The 24,260-nt window shown below is 50.7% G+C and overlaps 1 protein-coding gene across 4 annotated transcripts in view; it reads right to left on the reverse strand.

Moving 5' to 3' along the window:
- LOC116949545 (cAMP-dependent protein kinase type I-alpha regulatory subunit) overlaps positions 1-24,260 on the reverse strand; it is a 107,609-nt gene that overhangs the window by 7,159 nt on the left and 76,190 nt on the right. The window contains exons 10-11 of one of the 4 annotated variants that reach the window (XM_076072406.1): positions 2,487-2,568; positions 51-300 (exon numbers count right to left, since the gene is read on the reverse strand). In XM_076072406.1, the coding sequence (XP_075928521.1) occupies positions 122-300; positions 2,487-2,568 (261 nt within the window). In that variant the 3' untranslated portion in view covers positions 51-121. Of the gene's footprint in view, positions 1-50; positions 301-2,486; positions 2,569-24,260 lie in introns of those variants that run through there. The other 3 variants (XM_076072405.1, XM_076072404.1, XM_032966964.2) reach the window with 3 other exon arrangements.

The following is a 24,260-nucleotide window of genomic DNA, read 5'->3' on the forward strand; positions in this document are numbered from 1 at the left end:
CCGCCATGGCCTCGTACAGGGGACGAGCGAGCGATCGATCGATCGGGTTTGTAAAAAAAAAAAAAAACGCTTGGGGTTTCGACGGACAGTTTATTTTTTTGATTGTTTTTTTCTTTCTTTCTTATTCTCCTCGGACGGTTCTCCTTTCACGCCGAAGAGTAACAACCGTCGGCACGTCGAACGCCTCGCGTGCGAAACGCGCGCGAGGCGACTGCGACGTCACCCGACGCCGCGCGACCCCCACTGTTGATGGGGAAAGCGGGGAAGTGACGCGGCGTTCGTGACGTCTTCTTCCAGCGTCTGGATCAATGAAATACAAAAACGAGGATAATTTTTGGATCATCCGAAATGTCAATGCTTGGCCTAGTTTTCGAATCAATCCGAAAATCCTGAGCACATCTCCTGCGTCACAGACTGTTGTGGTGCGAGTGCTGTTCCCGTAATCTCCGGATTATAAGATGCTCCGGACAGCAAGATTCACCACAAACCTGTACCCGGTGTTCAATAAAGTGACACAAATCTAGTCACACACACACATCCTGTACCACCAACTGACCATACCATAAGGCTACTGGCAACTCCCAACTGTTGCTTTAAAGGAAAGTGTAATAAATGTTTTAATATAATCCAAATAATAGTGGCGTGGCCAGCACCAGGCCGCCTCTGTCTCCCCTGCCCCGCGATAACGCGAGCGATAGGTCTCGCCACGCGCTGTCCTGCTGCTACGCAATTTGGGCTCAGAACTTCGACCCTTCCCCTACACTCCTGGGTCATATTCCTACGTCTCACCGCCCGTACGTAATCCCCACAGCCGCACGGGGAAGCTCGACACCGCTCGCTGCCCCCGGCTTCGAGGCCGCGCTCTCTCGCCACCCTCCTCGACACAAAACTCCCAAGCGCACCACCGTCGCAGGCACGCACGCACCTCCTCCTCCTCCAGTTCCCTATTGAGACCCTCCATCTGTTACTTTCATCGCCTGTTGTCTTGGAACACAAGCGACTCTCGCTCCTCTATGGCCTGCCCACATCCCTCCGCCCCCCCTCACCTCCAAACCCCCTAATGATCCGGAACGCCGCGGGCGAGACCCGTCCACGAGACCGCATCAAGTCCTCGGCTCACCTCCGCCGGTCTCTCCAGGTCCGGTCGCCGAGAGAGGCTGCGACGTGAACTTGACGTCACCGACCCCCTGCCATTGCACCCCCCCAATCTAATCCCCCTTCATGTGCCCTCTACCCGCTCCGCCGAGCATGCCCCTTCCGTCAACACCCCCGCCGCCGGTTGACCTCTGCTCAATGGGAGGGCCACGGGCTTTCATTCCCGCTGCTCCTCACGTTTGTTGGACCTCCCACCGACTGGACGCGTCTGCACTGTTGACTCGAGCACCCCCCCCTCCCCTCCTTGCCACAGCCCACCCCCCCCCCCCCACCGCCCACACCTTCCTATTCTTCTTTGTGCGCGTTTCTATCAATCGCTACCTGCCAACGTGACGTTGGGGACTCGACGACAACGTGCACGGGAGGGCGCCGTGGTTTAGAGACGACACGACCGCGTGGACGTTTACAAACGCAGGCCGTGACGCTGCGGACGCGTGAATCAACACGCTCGTCGGGCAGGCTCTGCCCTCCCCCACCCGCACCCACCACTACCCCCCCCCTCCCCCACTCCATACGTTTCTATTTTCTCAGATTATCAACTTAGGGAGCATTTGCAGAAGCTCCTGTATACCTCGCCTGGTATGCAGGAGGTTATGGGTTCGATCCCGACCCTAAAGCCTGGTGTATATTTGGAGTTTGCATGTCTCTCTCTCTCCCCGTGGTCGTGCGGATTTTTCTGCGGGTCCTCCGGTTTTTCAACACACGTTTAGAGTACTATACATTTCCACGTTGACGATAAGCCAACTTTCGTTGAGCTGTCGTTTATGATGGCCAGGTCGCTCGTGAAGAAGAGCTCAGTGTGCCTTACCTGGGTAGAAGAAAAAAAATGTTGAATAGTTTAGTTTACTATGACCGGACTGCGGCTGTGAAAGTAGTTGACGTGGCCCGGCGGAAGAGCGTTCGTGCGCTGATTGTAGAGGTTCGCAGTTCGAATCGGGCAGGCCGACCTGGTTAATACTGCGGGTGAATTAACCCTCAGATGCTACGCGCCGTCCGCATCAAATGGGGGACCGTTAAAGATCTGGTGACGCCGTTCGAACATAGTAGGCCATTGCGAGCGTCATGGTCCAAAATACTGCCAGATTTCAACAGTTGCCCACAAAACAGTCAATTGGGAATACACGTAGCAAACTTCGTCCCTCGCTACATGCCAAACTACCGCAGACCATGCGCCTGCGGAAACGTAGCGCCACCGCGATATATAGCCGGGCGCAACACCACAATGGCGCAACACCAAACGTGCGAACGAAACTCGGCGGTCGGTGGACGGGAAACTCGGCGATCGGTGGGCAGAAACTCGGCGATCTGCGTGCCAGCGAGTCGTCTCTCACCAAAGTAGTCGGACGGCCCGAGTCTTCCCACCTCGACGAACTCTTCGTTCTCCGAGCGACGCTGCAGCACCGCGGCCGAGCCCTGCGACGTCACGCGCCAAGGGGGCGGCAAAGCGGAGGGAGAGACATGCTCAGCACGGCCCGATGGCGCACGCTCCAACGCACTCAACAGCACACACGGCGCAGGGAGAGGCCTGACTCCCATCGTGGCGGCCTTGCATGGGGGGGGGGGGGGGGTCACGTGACCGTTAATTAATTACATTGTTCTTCTGCGATGTCCACGTGATAAGTCACATTGTTGAGCTATTATCATTTGTGGCCAGGTCGCTTCTGAAAAAAATAAGCTTTAATAGCTCAGTGGGCTCTACTGGTAAGGCGAAAATAGTTTAGTTTTCTTTGTATATTTTTTTAAAGTGTTTCGTTTACTTTTCCTATACTTGCCACTCGTGTTGTGTTTTTGCATTGTACGTCGTTGTGACGTTCTGACCCCGTGCCCCTCCTGGGACATCCGTGAAGAAGAGCTTCATAGCTCATCGGATTCCCCGAGCATGAACAATAAATACTCTTTCGGTAAAGTCATGTAGGTAGAAAAAATGAATAGATCACGACATTTCGATCGCAACAACAAGCGACCGTCTTCAGGTGAGGTAATAAATATTCTGATTCTGACCGTCACCACTGCCGCGCGCTAAGCCCTCGGCCTTGTCCGATAAGGCGTTAAGATACAACCTTGCAGTAAACCAACTCTTAACACTCGCTGTAAACGCTGGCGAACTCACGTGGCAGAAGAAAAGCCATCGCGGGGTGTTAAACAAATGAGTAACAAACACTGTACAATTACACAACATGATTTCTGGACAGGAAAAAGGTGGTGTGATTTGCAACTTCTCCATAATAGGAAGCCACTGTGAGAGCTGTGTAATTTTAAATCTGGAATGGAAACTAATTTCTGTGTTTAGTTTGCTGTCCTTCCCCCGCACCTCCGATTAGCGCGGCTGGCTAATGTACGGTGCGCGAAAGAAGTTCAACATACATATATGGCACACGCCAGGCATATCGGAATGAACGACCTTGGAACGCCCATCTTGAATGGCCCAAGAGTGTTCTTGCAGGCGATGAATTTGGGAAATTATTCGTGCATTTTGATTTCAGACCTCTGCCCTCTGCATTAAAAACACGAGCCAGGGAACCGGGGCACTGAGTCAGCGGCAACAAGATGCTGGGAGCAAATCTGGGGTTCGGCTGCTCACGATTAAAGTGCATTCTCAAGCAGAGCAGAGTAAATGTGTGCGCTCTTCAGCCCCGGTCACTGAAGGAGAGCACAACAACCAATTGGCGAGACGTTAACTACCTTTCCTGGTGCACAGGATGTTGTGGGTTCGATCCCGACCCTGACGCCTGTATAATTGGTGTGTGTATGTCTCTCTCGCCGTGGTCATGTGGATTTTTCTCCAGGTCCTCCGGTTTTCCCCTCCACATTTAGAATAAATGTGTGTTTAAGAGAATTTGGCTGCTATAAATTTCCACATAATCCACTTCGTTGAGCAATCATTAGTGGCCAGGTTGCTTCTGAAAAAAAGCTATATATAGCTCAGTGGGCGTTACCTGGTAAAAATAAAACGTTAAGTTTATAGTTTTTTTTTTAACTGTGGGGGCTTCGTGGTTTGGTCGCTTCGCGCCGGACTAATTCGGTTCGTGTTGTTGCCGGAAAACATAATATTTTTATTATTATTATGTGCAAAGGATCTCATCACCGCGGCAGCGTTATTATTACTTTGCGCGCGTTTCGCAACGCTTTTTACGGGAAGGTTGTTGCACAAGTTGAATTTGTAAAGCGCGAACGAGGCAGGCTGCTGCGGCGCATTCCGTCAGCCCCACGCCACCGCCACCGCAGCCACCACGCACGTCAAAAGAGAATATTTACTTCGAACGCCGTGCATCCACGTTCGCGCCATCGCATTCAACAGCGTCGCATTCAACAGCGTCGCATTCAACAGCGTCGCATTCAACAGCGTCGCATTCAACAGCGTCGCATTCAACAGCGTCGCATTCAACAGCGTCGCATTCAACAGCGTCGCATTCAACAGCGCCGCATTCAACAGCGCCGCATTCAACAGCGTCGCATTCAACAGCGTCGCATTCAAGAGCGTCGCATTCAACAGGGTCGCATTCAACAGCGTCGCATTCAACAGCGTCGCATTCAACAGCGTCGCATTCAACAGCGCCGCATTCAACAGCGCCGCATTCAACAGCGTCGCATTCAACAGCGTCGCATTCAAGAGCGTCGCATTCAACAGGGTCGCATTCAACAGCGTCGCATTCAACAGCGTCGCATTCAACAGCGTCGCATTCAACAGCGCCGCATTCAACAGCGCCGCATTCAACAGCGTCGCATTCAACAGCGTCGCATTCAACAGCGTCGCATTCAACAGCGCCGCATTCAACAGCGTCGCATTCAACAGCGTCGCATTCAACAGCGCCGCATTCAACAGCGTCGCATTCAACAGCGTCGCATTCAACAGCGCCGCATTCAAGAGCGTCGCATTCAACAGGGTCGCATTCAACAGCGTCGCATTCAACAGCGTCGCATTCAACAGCGTCGCATTCAACAGCGTCGCATTCAACAGCGCCGCATTCAACAGCGTCGCATTCAACAGCGTCGCATTCAACAGCGTCGCATTCAACAGCGTCGCATTCAACAGCGTCGCATTCAACAGCGTCGCATTCAACAGCGTCGCATTCAACAGCGTCGCATTCAACAGCGCCGCATTCAACAGCGTCGCATTCAACAGCGTCGCATTCAACAGCGCCGCATTCAACAGCGTCGCATTCAACAGCGTCGCATTCAACAGCGTCGCATTCAACAGCGTCGCATTCAACAGCGCCGCATTCAACAGCGTCGCATTCAACAGCGCCGCATTCAAGAGCGTCGCATTCAACAGGGTCGCATTCAACAGCGTCGCATTCAACAGCGTCGCATTCAACAGCGCCGCATTCAACAGCGTCGCATTCAACAGCGTCGCATTCAACAGCGTCGCATTCAACAGCGCCGCATTCAACAGCGTCGCATTCAACAGCGTCGCATTCAACAGCGTCGCATTCAACAGCGCCGCATTCAACAGCGTCGCATTCAACAGCGTCGCATTCAACAGCGTCGCATTCAACAGCGTCGCATTCAACAGCGCCGCATTCAACAGCGTCGCATTCAACAGCGCCGCATTCAACAGCGCCGCATTCAACAGCGCCGCATTCAACAGCGCCGCATTCAACAGCGTCGCATTCAACAGCGTCGCATTCAACAGCGCCGCATTCAACAGCGCCGCATTCAACAGCGTCGCATTCAACAGCGCCGCATTCAACAGCGCCGCATTCAACAGCGTCGCATTCAACAGCGCCGCATTCAACAGCGTCGCATTCAACAGCGCCGCATTCAACAGCGTCGCATTCAACAGCGTCGCATTCAACAGCGTCGCATTCAACAGCGTCGCATTCAAGAGCGTCGCATTCAACAGCGTCGCATTCAACAGCGTCGCATTCAACAGCGCCGCATTCAACAGCGTCGCATTCAACAGCGTCGCATTCAACAGCGTCGCATTCAACAGCGCCGCATTCAACAGCGTCGCATTCAACAGCGCCGCATTCAACAGCGCCGCATTCAACAGCGTCGCATTCAACAGCGCCGCATTCAACAGCGCCGCATTCAACAGCGCCGCATTCAACAGCGTCGCATTCAACAGCGTCGCATTCAACAGCGCCGCATTCAACAGCGTCGCATTCAACAGCGTCGCATTCAACAGCGCCGCATTCAACAGCGCCGCATTCAACAGCGTCGCATTCAACAGCGCCGCATTCAACAGCGTCGCATTCAACAGCGTCGCATTCAACAGCGTCGCATTCAACAGCGTCGCATTCAACAGCGCCGCATTCAACAGCGCCGCATTCAACAGCGTCGCATTCAACAGCGCCGCACGGCAACGCGTGCGTAAGGGCCGTCGAGGGCAGCCAAAGCGAAGCTCGTCGGGGACCGCCGAATAAATCGGCGAGCGGTTACCCGCGCCTCCGATCAGCACGGTCGGCTACGTACGGTGCGAAAGAGGTTCAACATGCATGCTGAATCTGCAAGAGCGGCGGAGGAATCCAATGAAGCTACGGAGCTCTTTCTCGCAGACGGTCCAGTAGGGGCGCGGGGTCAGCGAGTTACATCGACAAAACGATACGACGAAAAAACGCTACAGGGGCGTGATAAAGTACAGAAGTACAAATGGCACAAGTACATGGATTCCTGGCGACTTGCCGTACACCGAATGCAAGCTTGGTGCAAGGCAGCAAAACATCAACAGCAGAAGTCCCTGACCACACCAAGGCAACAACTCTGGCTCAAGGGTGGCCAAATGTGTGGAAATTATTTCGCGCCGTACGCAGCCGAACGGTGGGGAGGTGCGGGCATTGAGAACACTGCGCTGAATTTTTGTTGTTATTCGACGCAACGAGACACGGCTGGGCATCCCTGCCGGCGGCGTCCGCAATAAAAAAAAAACATCAACGCGTTGGCCCGGAACGAGGAGGCGAGAGACGCGCATCGCGTAATCGAATGAGACGTCCGCTAACTGCCTCTGGAAACACTCCAAGCAACCCCCCCCCCCCTCTCGATTGTCCCCCCCCCCCCAGGGCCCCCCCACCTCTAAATCCTCGCCCCCTCCCCGGCCCCCAACGCTCGCTCTCCCCAACTCCCACAGAGGCATCAATTTCTTGCCACAACACTTATTGACTTAAACTGTTTGCAGGGTTAAAACACACACACGCGCACGAGAGACAGGGCAGAGGCAGGTGTCAGAATTCGAGCAAATAAGTCGGTCTCTCTCTCTCTCCTGCAGATGCAACTGCTGGATGGAGGAGGAGCAGACAGTTTTGCCGAGGTTTAAACTATAAACTATTTTTTTTTCTTTTACCACGTGAGGCCCACTGAGCTGCACAGCTCTTTTGCATGAGCGACCTGGTCATACATGATAGCCCAACGAAACGGCTTAGCACGTGGAAAATTAAAGCAGCCAAATACTCTAAACGCACGTTTCTAAATGTGGAGGGGGAAAACCAGAGGAGCCGAAGGAAAGTCTACGCGACCACGGGGGAGAGTGGCACGCGAACTCCAAATATTTCAGCAGGCATCGTCAAGGGTCGGGATCGAACCCACGACCTTCGGTATACCGGGCGGGGCGGTTAACGTCTCTCCACCGTGGCGCCGAGGTGACAAAAGCCACTTGCTGATGCAGCTGCTGCTGCTGTTGCCGATCTACCCAGGCTGCCATCACATGCAGGTGTTTCCAATGCAAGCGGTGGATTTTATGAATGCATATATATAAAAAAAAACCTCTGCCACATGAACCTGTCAGAGCTTCATCAATCACGGCACATGAAAAGAAGGGGGCGGAGTTGGTCTGAGGACACACGGGGAGAAGGGGGGGGGGGAGAAAACAAACCCCAATGAAAGAACTCACAAAAAGGGAAAGCGATCCTGTTACTGTAAACTGTTAAAAACACAATAACACGAATGTGCACTTACCTACGTTATTTATCCAACGCGCAAATTTGTTTTATACACGTACGTTCAGCCACGTCCGTCAGCGCCACCTACTTTGCTCTAGCTACACCGTTGTAGGCCTTATCTCGCTGATACGATCTGGCGAGCAGTGGAAGGCGGCTGCGTGCAGGGCATAAAATCAACAAGCACGAGCCGCCGCCGCCGCCATGTCCCACGGCTCACCGGCTCACCTGCACACCGCCCGGCCCTTTGTTGGTGCACGCTGTCCCGCCGGACGGCCTAGCCTGGCGCAGCGGCGCCTTGCACGGCCGCGCGCAGGAACCCCGCGCTTAGTAAACCGTGGCCCAATGAGCCGAGCGTTGAAACGTGCGGCCTAACGGAAGCGAGGACGATTCGCTCCTCGCGATCTCCGCAAACCCACGCTTTCGATCGATGGATGGATGGATCGATCGTGACGATTCAGAGTTTTTGATTCGTTCCAAGAAAATATTTTTTCGCATCGACCTTGTTTTCGCCGTCGTTTTGGCCTCATGCGAGACGTGAGGCCAGCATGGAAGAGTAGGCCAAAACACCCCCACAGAAGGATGGTTATTTTGTCAAGCAATTTCAGTGCTGCACCTTATCCTTCTTGTGCATCCGCCATCTCATCGGTACGGTCTGCACAGTTTGTAACGAAAGAAGGTACAAATGTGCGGCTTTCTGTCAACTAACTGCTTGATGAAAGCCTTCCACACATTATGTTGGCCATGCGAGTTGTCTGACCATACTTCGTCACGCTGCCATAATCGTGGGCTGACCTCTGGCAAAACCACCGCCGGAAGGAGGCCTCCCCAAAGCTGCGTCAGTAACGGGGGGAGTTGTTTGACCCTACTTCACGACGCTGGTAAGTACGGGTTGCTGAAGGGAAGGAAGCCGACCCAGGCCGGCGGTTCAGCTATCACTCGCCATTGACGTCGGAAATCAAACACAGGTCACCGGGTTGACAGCAAAGTGTGCTAACCACACGCGCCCGCCAACCGCAAACCGCTGACCACTGCGCCGCCTCTCCACCCCCGTCGCATTCGTACTCATTGTGTTCTTGGTACTGCCCTACCTGTATTGCTCATCTCATTTGTCCGAGGTCTACCGCCTCGTCTTTCCCCATTGGGTCTCAGGTGCATTGTCCGTCTTGCTCGTGGAGTCTGGCTTGCCCGTTGCGCCCGCCTAAGTTTGCTCTGCCCCGTGTGTTCCCCCACCAATCTATTAATGTCTTGATTTTTTTCACCCATCAGCTAAAGGGAGCGATAACGTGGATGAATCAGCTCCCTCCACCGCTGTCTCTCCTTCACCATCTTCGTTGCTTCGGTCATACTCGCCCCTTTCGGTTCGATATCATTTCTTCCGACGTAAACTTTCTGAAAATACTCCTAAAACTCGACTAGAAAACGAAAGCCTTTTATCTGACCAGGTGAGACCCACCGAGCTATATAGCTCTATTTCAGAAGCGACCTGGCCACAAATGATGATGCGTGCGCTTGGCGTTGGGAGCGTGCGAGCAACAACAACAAGGACCAACGGAAAAATAAAAAAAATTAAACCTCCCGAGCCTTGTTGCGTTTATCAGATTAACGAGATAAAACTTGTCAGATGTGGTGGACAGAATAAAAAGTGGGAGATTATGTTTCCGCTCGCACCTGCAGCGAAATTGGTGTCACCGCAAGCGGCGCTCGCCTTGACGATCCGGGGGCGCTGCGTGGGTATTACGCAACAGCACGCACGCTTGCACGTGGGGGGATGCGGCGCTATAACGGTGGGTGGGGGGGCCGGGGAGGGGGGGGGGACAGCTCGGGCGCATTCTACAGGAGGCAAGCCCGTGCCAGACATTCATCTGGAAATGCCTAATGCAATACGAGCATTATTAATAAATTATGCCGGTAATGCTCCCGTAAAGCCGGCTCCAGATTTTTGAAGTTGTGTGTAAATATGTGGCGGATTTTATTTCGAAGATGAAGGCGGAATGGGTGCGGGGGAGGGGCAGGGGGGCGGGGGGAATGAGCAATCACGCAGCACACTTTTTCAAAATACAATGCTACAAGTCTTTGATGTCTAGAAATGGTTATTTCTTTAAATTGATTACAGCTCAACAGATATGTAGGTTTCGAGTTTCTGGCAGCCAGAACAGTAACAAACAGCGCATTCCAACGGGGAAGTTGAAAAATTTGTTAATGCCGAGCAAAATTTGCTTTTTCCCCTTTCGCGATCCGGGAAGCTTGCAGGATTTGCGAGTGACGAGTGGCTAAGATCTCCAAAATAATAGGCGAAGAGCGAAATCTAAATTAACGATGGAATTACCGCCCATCTCATTGTTGGTTTCTGGGTCCTGATCGCATGAGTAAGGTGTGTCATGCACCCTCCTCCACCTGACAAGGGCGTCACGTGAACCAACTGCGTGGGCACGCGCCAGCATCGTGGAGGAGAGCGATCCACGCATCTTGAACACTTAGGTACGACAATTCGCTGGCAGCTACGACCGGCATCAAATCCAAGTTTTTAGCTGCCCGTGCTTATATCAAGTGTAGCGAGCTGATGAGCTTGCCATATTCACGAATGACTGCCCAAAGATATGAATGTTAACTTAAGATTTCAACGTTATGAGCGTGGATAAAAGACCCATTGAAGGTAATTCCAGAAGTAGTTTTACGAAGTAATCACTCAGGGACGTTCTCCGACAAGAGGGTTGTTAATTAACTCGTTGCAAGAGTTCAGGACCGATACTTTCACCTCGCGACGACGTGACGCACCGCCGGCGCAATTTGCATTTCGAGAAAAAAAATCTATAGCGGTAGAACGGAAAATTTATTTCATAAGTCTCATAAGGCTTTTGTGTGAGGCTGCATTTGTAGCCCAATAAATACGGTCATCGTTCCACCACTGGACGAAGGACTTCCCACCAATTCGTCGCCATCCCACACCGATGTGACAATCCATCTGACTCCTGGGACACAAGCCGATCTCGTCACTCCAGTGCTCTGCGGCAAGTCATCCTCGCGGCATGCGGCATGCGGCTCCCGTTCTCGTCACCCGTCTCATCCATCGGCCATCATTCCCCTTCTAGCCAAGACATCCCCTGCCCAGGCTCGCTCACTTTAAAACTAAAACTAAGCAATTTTTATTTAAACTATTAAACTACTTTTTTTATTTAACCAGGTAAGGTCCACTGAGCTATGTAGCTCTTTTTCAGAAGCGACTTGGCCACAAATGATAGCCCAATGAAGTGACTCATCGTGTGGAAATTTACAGCAGCCAATTACTGTAAATGCACGTTTCTGAATGTGGAGAAAAAAAACCATAAGGACGTGGAGAAAAATCCACGCCACCACGAGGAAAGAGAACACGCAAACTCGAAATGTGCAGGTGTCAGGGTCAGGATCGAGCCCCACGACCATCTGTATACCAGGCAAGGCAGTTAACATCTCGCCACCGTGGCGCACGTGCTCAATACAACGTCTCTAATCGGCGTTTGTTCCTCCGTTCACGTCTCTCACGGCCTGGCACAAGCGTCGTCGTGACGTCACCGCCACTTAGTGGCGAATGGCGGTTGTTGTTGTTGTCTCTCAGTGGAATTCCCAAGCACGGCATCATCCCTCCAAGGCTTCTTCCGCGTCCTTTTTCGCATCCCATCCCGATTCCTTTGGTGGTGTCCGCATTCGCGATCCAGGTAATAATGCGCCGACTGCAAACATTCTCCTCTCTGCAAATTGGAACGCCTCCATCCACGGGCGCCCGCTTCCATCCTGCTCTCGTTAGCCTCTTTGATTTCGTCGTTTTGATCCCGATCCACCTTCAATAATTGCCCCTGGCTGCAAATGACGTCGACTTTCGCTTTTCCAGTCCTGTTTTTCAGTCGTGTCTGATGTGTGCCCAGCTAATAAACATCTTCACCTTGCACTGTTTGAGGGTTGGCCAAAACAATTTCAAATAAACAGCCTCAAAGAACGCGTACAGAGAGAGACGCACAAATGTGTTTCTGCTTTGAGACGTCGCAAGACATGAAAAGCGCTGGTTTTGGAGTCCGTCCGTCCGTCCGTTCGTGGAGGCAACTCGGCAGGACCACCTGCAAGGTCTACGACAGACACAATATGAAATATTTGTACGCCACTCTGGGGCGCGATGTTAACCGTCTCGCCGGGTACACACAGGAGGTGGTGGGTTCGATCCCAACCCTGACACCTGCTGTATATTTGGACTTTGCTTGTTTCTTTCTCTCTCTCTCTCCCCGTGGTCGCGTGGATTTTTCTCCGGGTCCTCCGCTTTTTCCCTCCAGAGTATTTGGCCGCTATAAATTTCCATGTGACAAGCCGCTTCGCTGAGCTATCATTTGCGATAGCCAGGTCGCTTCTGAAAAAAGAGCGACCTTACCTGGCAAAAATAAGCAAGCGCTGCGTCATATTCGCACCTCCGATTAGCACTGTTGGCGGCTACGTACGGTGCGAACGAAGTTCAACACACATAGATACATGTGTGATGACCGAAAGAACAGGCCACTTACCCGACATGGTACACACGTGCAGACGGACGGTGAGGAAAGTGTGTCAAAGGCCTCTGATTGGTGCAGGGAGGCCTCAAAGAAGACTGGCTAAGAACAGAATGATTGGGAGAGAAATTCAAACGCAAAATGTGGGAAACGAGGGTTGGCTGTAAGGGGAAACGGTTGACAACCGCTGGAGAAGGAGAACGAGGATTGGCTGAGGGAAATGGGGTGAGCGGACCGTCCATGAAGGGGGGCTCGAGGGATATAAATAAGGGGATAGCGCGAGGGGAGGGCACGCTTGGAGAGAAGACGAATATCGAGCACCAAGAACCAAAGTCCGGGCCTAGGAATCGTGTCGTGTCCAAATAAAGGCTCTTGTTAAAAGAAGAAACCACGTGCGTCGGTCGTTATTACACGCACGTAGCCTGGGGCAAATCATTCACATCCAAAGCTTCCTGTGAATCACGAGAAAGCCCATCACAGGAGGACAATGCGTGCAGGCTGCAAGACAAAGACGGACAACAGCGCACAACCAGGCCCAGATTAAGGCTATGTGGGGGCCTAATAGGAGGGAAGGTCCTAAGTACAGCGATACCTTGACTTTCGCCCACTTGACTTTCGTTGCTTCGCTCTTTCGGCCAATTTTCAACTATAACCACATTTCACATTTCGCCCACGCGGCTTTCCTCCTTCGTCCGATTTCATCCCAAAACTTCCACCAAGTTCGCGCCACGCGCCGTCTTTTTCGTTCAGTCTTTGAATAGAAGTCGTTCAGTGAGCATCTCTTATATTTGTGTTTATTCATATATTAATACTGTACTCATCACCAATATTATTCATCGTCCACTTATGCAAGAATACAAATATTTAAAGGTATTAATTTGTTCATTTATTTAGGTTTTTTATTTATTCTTACGTTTATTTTTATTTTATTTCTGTTTATTTAGGTTTCGCACACATGTGTTATATAGCTACTGTAGTTATTTGCACGTACGTTTTTCGCCTGCATGTGTTATATAGTTACTGTAGTTATTTGCACGTACGTTTTTCGCCAGCCAAAATAAATGTGCGACCAAAAATAAAGGCTCGGCTTCGACATTCGTTCATTTTTGACAATCGTCCATGCTCTGGCCCCTCACCAAACGAAAGTGCAAGGTGTTCCTGTATGCATTTACATTATGCAATTGTTTTATGAAGTCGTCAAGCATATTTGACTCAAGGCGAATTAATCAAATGTAAATCAATCATTCCCCACAGCAATTTCTTCAAACAAACAAAAACTTCAGCCGCTGTGGCAAGGTCATGAATGATGTCATCGTAATTCAAAGACGAGAAAAAAAACATTCCTATGGCCTTACTACCAGTCGCTCAGCTGACTCCTCTCTGCAAATTGGAACGCCTTCATCCACGAGCACTCACTCCATCCTGCTCTCGTTAGCGTCTTTGATCTCACCGTTTTGATCCACCGTAAATAATAAAAATAATTCCCCCTGGCTGCGTGCGCCTTCGACTTCAGCTTTCCCGAGCCTTCGACGTGGACCATGTTAATCTGGCCACGCGTACAACGAGGTTTCCAAAGTGCACTTGTCCTCGAAATCATCTCATTAACGGTACGGAAGCTGGCGGCTAGCGGCCGGGGCCACACGCGCTAACGCGTGTGTGCAAATACACTCTCATTTGTGTCTTCCCAAGCGTTGACCAAGCCTTTGATCGACTTGGCCAGATTCCAATGAGGAGCGTCCCAAAGAGCACCGACGCAACGTCGCCGTGCGAAAGAGTTCCGTTCGCATGAGAGCAATGTTTAGGAATGGTATAAGTCCCACCAACCCCCCCCCCCACCCCCATTTAGTGTATGTGGCTGCTATATATTTCCACGTGATAAGCCACTTCGTTGAGCTATAATTTGCTAGCTCGGTGGGCCTTACCTGGTGAGATAAGAATAATAAAAAAAAAATTAACCCATAGTTGGTTACTATTACAGGCTCATCCACTTAACCGCAACGACCGCCGGTGAAACCTATCCAGCGCACTCTGCAAAACACGGACATGGCTACGGCAAGACGCACGCTTGCCCGGCGCGCAAAGCGGGGAGAAACGTACGCCCCCGGCGGCGTCGGGTTCGTTACCGCGCGGGGGTCACTGCGTGGTTCTGGTTAAACTTCAGTTAATAAGATTGCGGGGCGGGGGGGGGGGCGGGGTGGCGGCGGGCTTATGCCCATAATAAACACCTGTAAAGAGTTAGGGCACGGCGGCTCTGCCCGGCGTGACCGCTTACAGGGGGCTCTTCCCATCGTTTGCGGGGATGAAGAGCAGCTGTGCGTCTTCTCGCGAGATCAAATGGCAGCCCCGCGCGTCTCCGTGCATCCGTTGCCGCGCCTCGAGCAAGGGAAGAAGTTTTAAACTGTGGGCACGGTGGGTAAACGTAGCTCGGCCGCACCCCGTATCTAACGGGGGGGGGGGGCGGGGCCCTTGCCGATAAACATCTGGCAGTTCACCAGTGCTGGTTCAAGTAAAGTAAAGCCTCGTCCTGGCGATGAGACTCTGAATGTTGAAACCAGTCCCGCGCTTTTCTTTGTGTTGGACCAATGGTGCCGCAAGGATGAGCTCCCTCCAAAAGGCCGTGTGGGCTGGTGAGGGGTGTAAAGTGAACAAAAAATAAATCCTTTGATTTATTGAGTGCAGGGACGGATATGTGAAGGAGGCGTACGGGTCTGCTAAGTTATTTGTATCCTTCTGGTGTCAATTAAGCGAGTGCCACTGTGTGGGAAATCGGCAGTGGATGGTTGATGGAGTGACTGGAATATGGAATTTTAATCGCTGGCCTGTGGCAGTAATCGACGTGAACACTACCCCACATGCTTGTTTGAGCAGGGAAACACATTGACATTTCTTATGACATGAGTACAAACGACAATCCATGGGTTGTCTGTCTATACGTCGACAAGCCTCGATGCACAGTACCAGAAAAGACGCTGTATTTGTTTACCCGATTATACAAATACGAGTGGGCAGCCCTGTCGTCGCCGTAGGCATGGGGTGACGTGACACTCGCACGTCACTCACCAGACCCTCAAGACATTCACCACTGAGCTGATACTCACCACCCCACCTGACCCTCACCACTCACGAGATTTTACAAGACAGTGAGAAGCTCCTCCGAGGTTCAACGGCTGCCATAGCCCCCTTCCCCCTCCCTCAAACGTCCCTCCAGACACACACTTATGAGGTCCACGATTTTAAAACGGGCTTTGCATTTCGTGCCAAGCCATTGCAAATGGTGCAGCGGATAAAGCAATGGGAAGGTCGAATCTTTTGAATACTCGGGCCATAGGGATTTATATTTCTTTTAATTTTCACCCGTTCGAATGACCATTACCAGCTTTAAAACGACTCCGAATTCATTGCAGCTGGTGCAAAAGTCAAGGCGGAGTTCTGCAGAAGAAACTAAAACATAGATACAGAGATGAGGCGATACAGATGAGTCCACCTGTTATATAGATAGGCCACCATTAAAACCCAGGGAATCCCCCCAACTCCCCCCCCCCAGATGGAACGGCCGGCCCGTGACACTCGTCCGATGATGCCAATGCACACAAAGGAGCAGATAAGGAATCAACCCCCCCCCATCCCCCCGCACAACCAATTCCATGCTATCTGATTAGTCGGCGATGTGAGTACCTTGTATAAAGGCCGCTATATAAATGTAATGCACTGTTATTTTGAGTCGAGTAAAGCAAAGATGCGATATAAGTTACAATGGATATCAATTATCGGTTGGGTGATATGCATCGAGTAATATGCATTACCCGATGAATAATTATACGCACACATTAACCCCTCCCCCCCCTTTCTGCCTCTGGTCTTCGCACCTGCTTGGCTCAGAGGTGATGACATCACATTTATCCCTCCTCTATTTAAGACCGAAACAGGAGGAGCATTTCTCCACATCTCTGGCTGTCGCCTCATGATGCTGGTTGTTGAAATCATCGGCCAAACTTCACGGTACTCAAATTGTAAATGTCGTCGTGGGTTCATTCTCCAACACACAACCGGCTGTGCTGAACTAGGAAAGAATTGGCAAGTTTTGTGCACGTGACAAACCTTACTGATTTGGCCTTGTCGGGCAGTGGAGGCTTTAACAACACACATTTATACATTTAAGCGATCTGACCCAAAAAACCTCTATTGTGGATAATATTGGTGTTAAACTGCTTCGGTCATACAATACAAAGCAAAAACCTGAATCCACATGTTTCTTCCAAAGTTTTGTAAAAATATGCGTTGGCTGAAACTGAAAGGGCTTTTGGGGAGGGGGGGGGGGAGGTGGGGCTGCCTCACTACACTACCTTGGCCTGAGACTACACAGCTGAGCCTGCTTACAGGGAGGGAAAAAGTATTTGATCCCCTGCTGATTTTGTACGTTTGCCCACTGACAAAGAAATGGTCAGTCTATAATTTTAATGGTAGGTTTATTTTAACAGTGAGAGACAGAATAATAACAACAAAATCCAGAAAAAACGCAAGTCAAAAATGTTATAAATTAATTTGCATTTTCATGAGGGAAATAAATATTTGACCCCCTCTCAATCAGAAAGATTTCTGGCTCCCAGGTGTCTTTTATACAGGTAACAAGCTGAGATTAGGAGCACACTCTTAAAGGGAGTGCTCCTAATCTTAGCTTGTTACCTGTATAACAGGCACCTGTCCACAGAAGCAATCAATCAGATTCCAAACTCTCCACCATGGCCAAGACCAAAGAGCTCTCCAAGGATGTCAGGGACAAGATTGTAGACCTACATAAGGCTGGAATGGGCTACAAGACCATTGTCAAGCAGCTTGGTGATAAGTTGACAACAGTTGGTGCGATTATTCGCAAATGGAAGAAACACAAAAAACTGTTAATCTCCCTCGGTCTGGGGCTCCATGCAAGATCTCACCTCGTGGAGTTGCAATGATCATGAGAACGGTGAGGAATCAGCCCAGAACTACACGGGAGGATCTTGTCAATGATCTCAAGGCAGCTGGGACCAGTCACCAAGAAAACAATTGGTAACACACTACGCCGTGAAGGACTGAAATCCTGCAGCGCCCGCAAGGCCCCCCTGCTCAAGAAAGCACATATACATGCCCGTCTGAAGTTTGCCAATGAACATCTGAATGATTCAGAGGACAACTGGGTGAAAGTGTTGTGGTCAGATGAAACCAAAATGGAGCTCTTTGGCATCAACTCAACTCGCCGTGTGTGGAGGAGGAATGCTGCCTATGACCCCAAGGACACCATCCCCACCGTCAAACATGGAGGTGGAAACATTATGCTTTGGGGGTGTTTTTCTGCTAAGGCGACAGGACAACTTCACCGCATCAAAGGGACGATGGACGGGGCCATGTACCGTCAAATCTTGGGTGAGAACCTCCTTCGCTCAGCCAGGGCATTGAAAATGGGTCGTGGATGGGTATTCCAGCATGACAATGACCCAAAACACACGGCCAAGGCAACGAAGGAGTGGCTCAAGAAGAAGCACATTAAGGTCCTGGAGTGGCCTAGCCAGTCTCCAAACCTTAATCCCATAGAAAATCTGAGGAGGGAGCTGAAGGTTCGAGTTGCCAAACGTCAGCCTCGAAACCTTAATGACTTGGAGAAGATCTGCAAAGAGGAGTGGGACAAAATCCCTCCTGAGATGTGTGCAAACCTGGTGGCCAACTACAAGAAACGTCTGACCTCTGTGATTGCCAACAAGGGTTTGGCCACCAAGTACTAAGTCATGTTTTGCAGAGGGGTCATATACTTATTTCCCTCTTTAAAAATGCAAATCAATTCATAACATTTTTGACATGCGTTTGTCTGGATTTTGTTGTTGTCATTCTGTCTCTCACTGTTCAAATAAACCTACCATTAAAATTATAGACTGATCATTTCTTTGTCAGTGGGCAAACGTACAAAATCAGCAGGGGATCAAATACTTTTTTTCCCTCACTGTAGCAGAACATTTGCGATTGCTGCAACATATGGCAGCGAGTGGTATTTGCCCCGCCGTGACACATCGTAACGCTCAAGGATGCCGCAATTTTCTCCGGGCTATGCTGTACGGGAAAAAAAAAAGATCCTCCATTGCTCGTCGGCTTCCCCCGGTGTGGATAAATATTCTCATTAAGGGTCCCAAAGAGGGCCGAACGTTTCGTTTCGTGAAAGAAAAGGAGGAGGGGGTAGGGGGAGGGAGGGAGAGGTGGGGGAGGAGGACCCCCCCCCCCCCACCTCCGGTTTTAGTGTTAAAACCATACCGGTGAAATATTCAGGTTGATCCATTTATAGACACCCCACCGAGTTTTCACGACCTCTTCCTCTTTACTTTCTTCTCAACGGGGAGAACTGAATGCTGTGTTGCGAAAGCGATGGCTCCGTATCTTACACAGGAGGAGAGAGTTCAAATAAATACATACACTTTTTGTATAAGTCTATTGGGATTAGTGGGAAAGGCAACATAGGCTTGGTAATAAAATGGTAGTTTTCCCATACAGCATCTCCACCGTTATGTGAATGAGGTATCTACAAATGGATCACGCAGCGCGTTATTGAGGGACGTCTTTTGCAGATGTCCCACACAGGGTGCTGTGGGCATTCGTGTTCGCCTACGTGTCGGGTGGTGGAGGATTCAACGACACAAAAATTCGGCCAGATCATTCCGCGAGCCCCGAACCCAACAAAATCTCCCGCGCAATCGCGAGAAGCGGCAAAAACAAACAAACACCACCTTGCTCGCGTCAAGTGAAGCAAGTTCATATTTATTTCAACTCGGGTTTGATAATTCACCATGGGCAATCCCGCACATCTGGTAGCGCCGGTCTTGCGAAATAATAAAAAGTTGGGGCGACCTCCCCCATTTGGCACGCGACGGGCGCGAGCCCGCTCCCGGAACACTCTTACACACAAACGCTTTGAAATTTGTCGCTCAAAGTTTTAAAGACCGATCTGAAGTTATTCGCTCGACCCCCCCTTCCCGCCCACCCCTCCAAGCAAAGCACCCGCGGGGAGAACTCGCTGCTTTTTTCTTTAATATATACCAAATTCAAAAAAGATGCACGGCTGTGACCGGCTGAGGTGTGTGACGGGGAATCTTTAAAGACACACGTTAAATCACGAGGGGATATTTCTTTTTTTAAGTGGCGTGCGCTTTCATGTTATTTATAGCCGCGTGCCAAAAAACATAAACGCAGTCACATGCACGGCACAGCATAGCACAAACCTCGAGCACCACCGCCCCCCCCCCCTCTCTGCCAAGCCCGCCAACCCAGGGGTCATAAGGCGTTGTTGCTCATTAACCAAGGGCTGTCGTGATGCCGGCGGTGCAACCTTTTCCTGCCCGGGGAAATTCAATTACGAGTTCACCGCGGCTGTCGCGCGAAGACGAGGGACTACGCTTCACCCGCGGTATTTTCTCAGTGGGAAGCGACGTTGCTTTGCGTCGTTTTTTTTCTCCCAACATTAAATACTTTGCGGGCAAATGATCAAAGTTTCCAAATTGGGACCCATGACGTCCCCCCCCCCAACCCCCACCGGCACGCGTGGCCATGCCCTTGACGTCCACCGTGAAGGAAAAGGGCGCGAATTTATTGGTTAAATCACCCAGGGCATTAACCAGGGTGCCGCGAGATTCGAACCGCAAACCTCTGTGCGCGTTCTCTCCGAACGAGGATGATAGAAGACGCCTTATAAGCACCCCTCTCGGTACCAAGGCCAGGCGTGCTTACGTCCAAAACTGCGTGTGTGCGCGTGTGTGCGCGTGTGCGCGTGTGTGCGAGAAGTTGCCCTTTGCCTTCAACCCCACCAGTGTCATTTTGTGATGTGCTGCTTACGTGAGAACTGTGCTATCACGATCAGCCACGGTAAATCCACTGCTAGACGAAAGCCTCGACAACGCGCCCGCCAGCAGCCACCCCTCTCACGATCTCGCGATGTTAAAAATGCACGAGGTGAATTCCGTCGCTCCATCTCCGCGGCTGGCGTAAACACCCCCATTCCTCGGCTCCGCACTGCGCCCCGTTATTATTCGACACCGTCCGCCATCCCCTCTAGCCGTGACGCGTAGCCTGCCGAAGCCCACTCACTGTTCCGAACGTGCTTATACAAGGGTGTGCTTATATCCGGCTTACGCTGTAATACGTCAAGCAGCGCACACGAGGGCCAGCTGCTCCCGGGGTTTGTGATTTGATTGCACTGCGTTAATACCCACGCCAGCGCATTAACCCCCGCGCGCAGACGCAGTCGGGCGTCACCACGCCGTGGGATTCTTACACGCGCGGCGAAACCAACCGAATTGCGCGCGTAGGAATCAATGACTTATAATCAGAATGTTGAATGATACTGGAGGAAGAATCCGATGAGCTATATAAAGCTCTTTTTCACAGATGTCCAGTAGGGGTGGGTAAGAACGTTACAATTACAAACAGTACAGTGCAAAGGACAAGAAAGGAAAAAAATAATCCAAACACATACAAATAAAATTAAACCATCCCCATCCTATCAGAAGCAACCTAGCCACAATTGATAGCTCAACAAAGTGGCCCATCATTTGGACATGTATAGCACCAAATTACTCTAAATAATCTCAAGGCATGCCTCTCTAAATGTGGAGGGGGGGAAATACCCGGCAGATCCAGAGAAAAAAATCCACGTGACCACGGGGAGAACATGCAAACTCCAAATATACAGGCATCATATAGTTTTTTTTATATGTATATATACACACTGGTGTCGTATAAATAATACGTGGGCCAAGAAGGGGCCCAAAAAAAACCAAGAGGAATCGATTCGTGTTTAATGTTGTCGCTTCTCTTATTTCTTTTAAAATCAAAGGGTATCTAAGCTGCCTCAATTCTTCTGTGGGTTTGAACAAGTGGAGTGTCACGTCGTCGTCCCGAGGGCACTGATTATATTTGCGTTTGAAGCCAGTCGTGATGAATGGCTTTACGAAACCACTCAAGCGAGAACCATTTACTGCGGGTCAAGATTATTGTGGCATTTGTTAGGGCTGTTTGCCTACTTTTAAACAAATATTTTAACTTTTTTTTCTTGTTGCAAATCTTTTTCCTCCTTTGCATATATGCTTTGCAAGTAGTTGGCGGACCCACGCGGCCATGTGGTCAGCCTACCGAGTTTAAAAGACGTGACTGGGTGATGCTGCTGCTACCGCGTTGGGAGTGGTGCACATGCGCACGACAACAACACAACTCTACGCACTCGTCAACACCCAGTAACAGGTGACTTATGGCACGTGCTGTGAAGAAGGGTCATTCCCCGAAACGTCGTCTGTTATATACTCTTCTCCTTTCAAGGGCAGTGCTGTTGGCAAATATACCGAGTTTAGCAATGTCAGTAATGTTGGTGACAAAAGCTCTCCTCTTCTAGAGCAGCCCATCATCCCTATGGGGGAGGGGGGGGGGGTCAATAAAATTGATACCACTTTATAACAATCTCTCTTTCACCTTTTTCCAGAAACTATCAGTAAACCCGGCTAATATCAGTAACTCTGACTACGGCTCAAACTTTGCGACTAGACCTGGCCAGGTGGCTCATCGTTAGAGCGAGCGGCCCGCGATCTAGAGGTCGAGAGTTCAATCCTGGTTGGGGGATGACCCAGACCATCATTCCTCCGGGGTAGATAAAACGGGCAGAATTTTGCTGAGAACATCAACAGTGGTTGTGCCTATGGACAGACTCATCTCCACCAGATGAATGTGGAATTTCCACTGTAAGCAGGAAATGAGCGCCGCCCAATGCTCTTTTGAGCAGGAAATCACTCTTGACTTTTTGAATTCCGTTCAACAAAAAAGGTTTTTACTGGACGAAAACGGAAGGGTCTGGAAAGACATCTTCCCCGTTACAATTGTGCTATTGGTATCGTAGGTCGAACCAAATACACGACGTTGGGAACTCCTGCAGCGGGTAGTATAACATCACCTTGCAGGACAGAATGGTCCCGGAAGATGCTGTCAAATAACTACTTGAGAAGCCAGTCGTTTGTTTATTATCCACAATAGGGTGGTGGTGCACAGTTTGCTACATGCACTGCACACAACTGATCCTCGCGCCTGGCAACCAATCTATTATTATCCCGAGACCCGGAATCGGCGACGTTAAATGACAAACCGTGAACCCGCAGAGCCGAGTTTGATTGCCAGCTCCGGCTCACAACAGCGGCGATTGATATCGAAACCGGTTCTGAGGCTCACCACTCACCTTCACCAGCCCGTGAGAGAGACCTCCATTGAGCAGTGGATTGATGATGATGATAATAGAGAAAAAAAGACTCAAACAGCATGGGTTTTTGTTGTGCAGCGTTTGGCCAAAAGGGCTGCGACCCTCAACTCTGCACCATCTGAGGATCTGGCTGAACCCCAGACTCAAACCCAGGCTCTTATTGGTACCGGCTCAGTGCACCCCCGACACAGCACTTGCGCCTCGAGGCACCTGGCCTACTCCTAATAATCTGTTTTGTTTAAAATGCCGACACTAGGCAAATCAGATATAAAATACAACTGCCGCTCAATAGCCCTCGTCTTGGGGAATGTTAATAATGAGCTACAGATCTCTCCATGGCCACTTAATGGGAGCCCAGGAATGGCCTAGGTTGGCCAGAGGCTGTTGGTTAACTGGCGGGGGTGGGGGAGGTGGGGGGGAAGGGGGCTATTCACAGCATGCCATATAAGTTATGGTGCGACTATGGTGTTTTGTTTATTATCCCTGCACCTCAGAGGGCATTTGGGTGCAAAAACAATTGTGCCTAACTGCACCACAGCGATGCCCACGCAGGAGGACAACCCCAGGCTCTGTTCCAGGTCACGGAATTCCGCCAGGACGAACGCAGTTTTTGCCCTGTGGAACAAATCGGGATGGTTTTCGCGATTCCCAAATACAATTTTTTATAAATATATATATTTTTAACCAAACACCGGCCTTGTCGTTTGCTATTTTCACCGCCACGAGGTGCGTCGGGTTTCTCCTCAGGTTTCTCAGGCCACCGGCTAGGTTTGGCTGTGCTGAAACGTGCCGCTTTGTCGAGATAAGCCGCTGATCATCGAACTGAGCATCATTGAACCGGCGCCACTGCTTTGCACCGATTCTCGCTTCCCTCGGTGGAGATTTGCGCCGCTCCCCTGGGTAGAAAACGTGCCGCTGTAATGAAGGTAAAGGTGCAAGTCCTGCAATTCCTTGCTTACACCGCTGCTGGTGGAACGGTCCTTTCTCAACCCGAGAGCCCTTTTTCCACATCGGCCAGACGTCTCGAAAGGGGTGAGAAGTACCCACACTTTATCCCACCATGCGCAGCCTAAACTAAACAAAAATTTATCTTAGCCGTTAAGGACCACTGAGCTGTACGGCTCTTTTACAGAAGCGACCTGGCCACAAAGGACAGCCCAACGAAGTGGCTTATCACGTAGAAATGTACAGCAGTCGAATATTATAAAGGCATGTCGGTTCTAAATGTGGAGGGAAAGTTCAGAGGGGACCCAGAGAGAAATCCACGTGACCACAGAGAGAAACATGCAAACTCGAAATAAAAAAACAGATATCAGGGTCGAACCCACAACCTCCTGTATACTAGTTAAATGATGACGTCACCCTGCTGCTCTATTTAAGACCGGGAGCAAGTGAGGACTTTACCATTTTGGCGAATTGCCCGATGATCATGGATGTAATTAGCAGCGAAACGTCGTACTCAAACTGTAA

Source organism: Petromyzon marinus, chromosome 37 (assembly GCF_048934315.1).
Source record: "Petromyzon marinus isolate PM22_M1 ecotype Great Lakes invasive population chromosome 37, UKy_Petmar_22M1.pri1.0, whole genome shotgun sequence".
Classification (NCBI taxonomy): domain Eukaryota; kingdom Metazoa; phylum Chordata; class Hyperoartia; order Petromyzontiformes; family Petromyzontidae; genus Petromyzon; species Petromyzon marinus.